The sequence below is a fragment of the Puntigrus tetrazona genome, chromosome 18, assembly GCF_018831695.1.
Source record: "Puntigrus tetrazona isolate hp1 chromosome 18, ASM1883169v1, whole genome shotgun sequence".
In the NCBI taxonomy this organism is placed as follows: Eukaryota; Metazoa; Chordata; class Actinopteri; order Cypriniformes; family Cyprinidae; genus Puntigrus; species Puntigrus tetrazona.
The window spans coordinates 15034789-15037288 of NC_056716.1; the positions used below are offsets into that span (position 1 = coordinate 15034789).

At 41.1% G+C, this 2500-nt stretch overlaps 1 protein-coding gene across 1 annotated transcript in view; it reads left to right on the plus strand.

The window, feature by feature from the left end:
* Nucleotides 1-600: 600 nt before the first annotated feature.
* The window catches only part of LOC122362588 (uncharacterized protein C14orf132), a 12505-nt gene continuing 10605 nt past the window's right edge, over nt 601-2500 (plus strand). The window contains exon 1 of the mRNA XM_043264122.1: nt 601-685. Coding sequence (XP_043120057.1) covers nt 659-685 — 27 coding nt within the window. The 5' untranslated portion in view covers nt 601-658. The remainder of the gene's footprint in view (nt 686-2500) is intronic.

Consider the following 2500-nt stretch of genomic DNA (forward strand, 5'->3'; position numbering starts at 1 on the left):
TGTACGTGAGGTTTGGTTTCATCAATGCATTTTCTTTAAGTCAGCAGCAGATTACATTGTCGCCCCTTTGACGGATTTAATGAACAAAATAAATACGTTTAAATGAACTCACAAATACATGGAGGTCTGCTTTTTGTTATCACCATTGTTAAAAGGAGATATTAATGTTCATTTTTATGACATACGATGCTGTAACAGGATACTATAACTGAGGTAATGACAGAATAGAAATAGGCTGTCTCAGTTTTATGGATGAAAATAAAGGTACAACTTGGTTCCGTTATAGAAAGAGAATTAACTATGTTTTAATTGTGTTTATGTCCTGAAATGTGAATTGCTATTGGAGCTAGTATTATTAAACATATCTTTTTTTTTTTTTTTTTTTTTTTGCATGGTTAAATAAAGGACAAAAAGGCTGTTGATTTAGAAACTAGCTCCTTATAATTCGCGTGACAAAAGCTCTGTCTAAAGGCCAAAGTTTGTTAAGTGGTGGTTTAAGTGTCAGTGTGTTTGACCGTCAAAGAAAGAAAAAGCGTGGTTCTTCGACGCTGGCGTGCGCGTGCACGTCCGCAGCCGAATTTAGAAACTGGGGCGCGCGCACAGAGCAGAGACGGAGACGCGAGTTCACGTCAACATCAGCGGCTACGAGCAGGAGAGCATGGAGCTATCACTGATGGCAGCCCAGGTATGACATCTTCATCACTAAATCGTATTCTGAGACATATTTGAATCGCAACGATGCTGATTATAATGTGCTGTCGTGTAACTTCTGCTTGCTGGCGCTCGAGAGATACCTAAGTGAAAGTTGCAAGGCATTTTATCATCTTTGAAACTCTTGTTTATTAAAGATGCGTCTCCAAACTTTGTGGGATGCATTTAAAATGGGAGATTCGAAAGGGTTTAATAGTCACGTGGAAAAAAAAAAATAATTGTAATTCATTTATGGGTTGCTCACCAACCGAATGAGAAGAACCCAGAGAACTCCAGTCCATCGGTGAAGGTCTTGTGAAGTGAAAAGATGTGTTTGTAGAGCCACAGATCAAGCACCATTTGCAAGTGATGCCAGAGACAACAGGAAATTGACTTTTCCCCCCTCTATTTACAGAAAGAACAGTTTTTGTGTTTAGATTTTAAAGATTTATTTCATACAAACACAACTTTTCACTCCTTCCGATGCTTACCGGACGGACCGGAGCGCTGTGGATCATCGTGGTGTTTTTATCAGCTCTTTGGGCTCTCGTTCTGACGGCACCCATTCACCGCAGAGCATCCGTCAAGCGCTGCATGTGAGCAGAAGACAGCGATTATTGTTGCAGATAATGCAATAAACACAATCTTGTACTATGTAATGATTTTTCAGGAACAGTCGTAATCATACTTAAATAATAAATAATTTAAAAATAATAATAATTTATTTAATGTTATTAAAAATATATACATTTTTTGTTTCTAATTCAGATAGCACCGAAATAAAAAAGAAGATGTGTAAATGATGCACAGCTGGAAATGTCTCCTGGTGATGATAGCTGATTAATCAACCTTTTTCTCTTCTTCTTTGGGCACTTTATTATCAAGTGACAGAATGCTAATTAGAAACGTAACGTGGTCGCCGCTCACATCTGTTCCCAAGCCGACGTGATTTATACGGGTTCCTAAGCAGCGGCTGCATGCACGAAATACCGCGAACACTTCATAAAAACCTTCATAAAGTGAACCTAGTTGGATTTTACAGAAACACTTGAATCTGATTGGTCCGTTATTTTTGCACAATGATGCCAAACTGTGACTTTGACTGACGTGGTCTGTCCCTCACACGATAAATAATTTCAGCTCCTATCAATATTTAACGTCGCTTATGTATTTTTTACACGTTTTTATAAAGTGTTACCGGAGCCATTTTTTTGGAGGCTCGGACGGTCAACGATCTCGGTGGGCTTTAGGTAAGGATTTGGTCGATGGAGAGCGAAGCTATAGAGCAGCGTCTTCTCTTCATGTTTAATGTAGGGTTCACACTCCGTCAGGTTTACGTGAAAGGCTTTTTAGAGTCTCTCAGGCAAATCTCTGTCAGGAAATGACAGTAAGACGCGGCGGTGCTCGGCTGAGGGTGTAGGAAGGGTTTAGGGTCGGTCATCCTGCACAGGTGAGGCAGCTGGAGAGGATGATGCTGACGCTTATTACGACGCTTGTTACAGCGGGTGGCGGATTCTGACGCTAATTCGTGAAATCCTGAAAAATGATGCCAAAACTTGACCAAAAGGGAACATTTATGAAGCACCTGTGTTAAAACGGGCTCCGTATGAGGATGAGTTCCTGTCTATTAACAACACGAGCAATGCATATGCTACCGTATTAGTCTTTGGAACTGGATTTTGAGATGAGTGAGGAGTTGTTTATGAGCGTGCTCATCCTCAGGCCGCCCGAGACGCAGACGGGTGTGTATCACCTTCAGATCTGGAGAAACGCGCCTCTGCATCGGTGTCTCGGCAATGGGTGCCGTCAG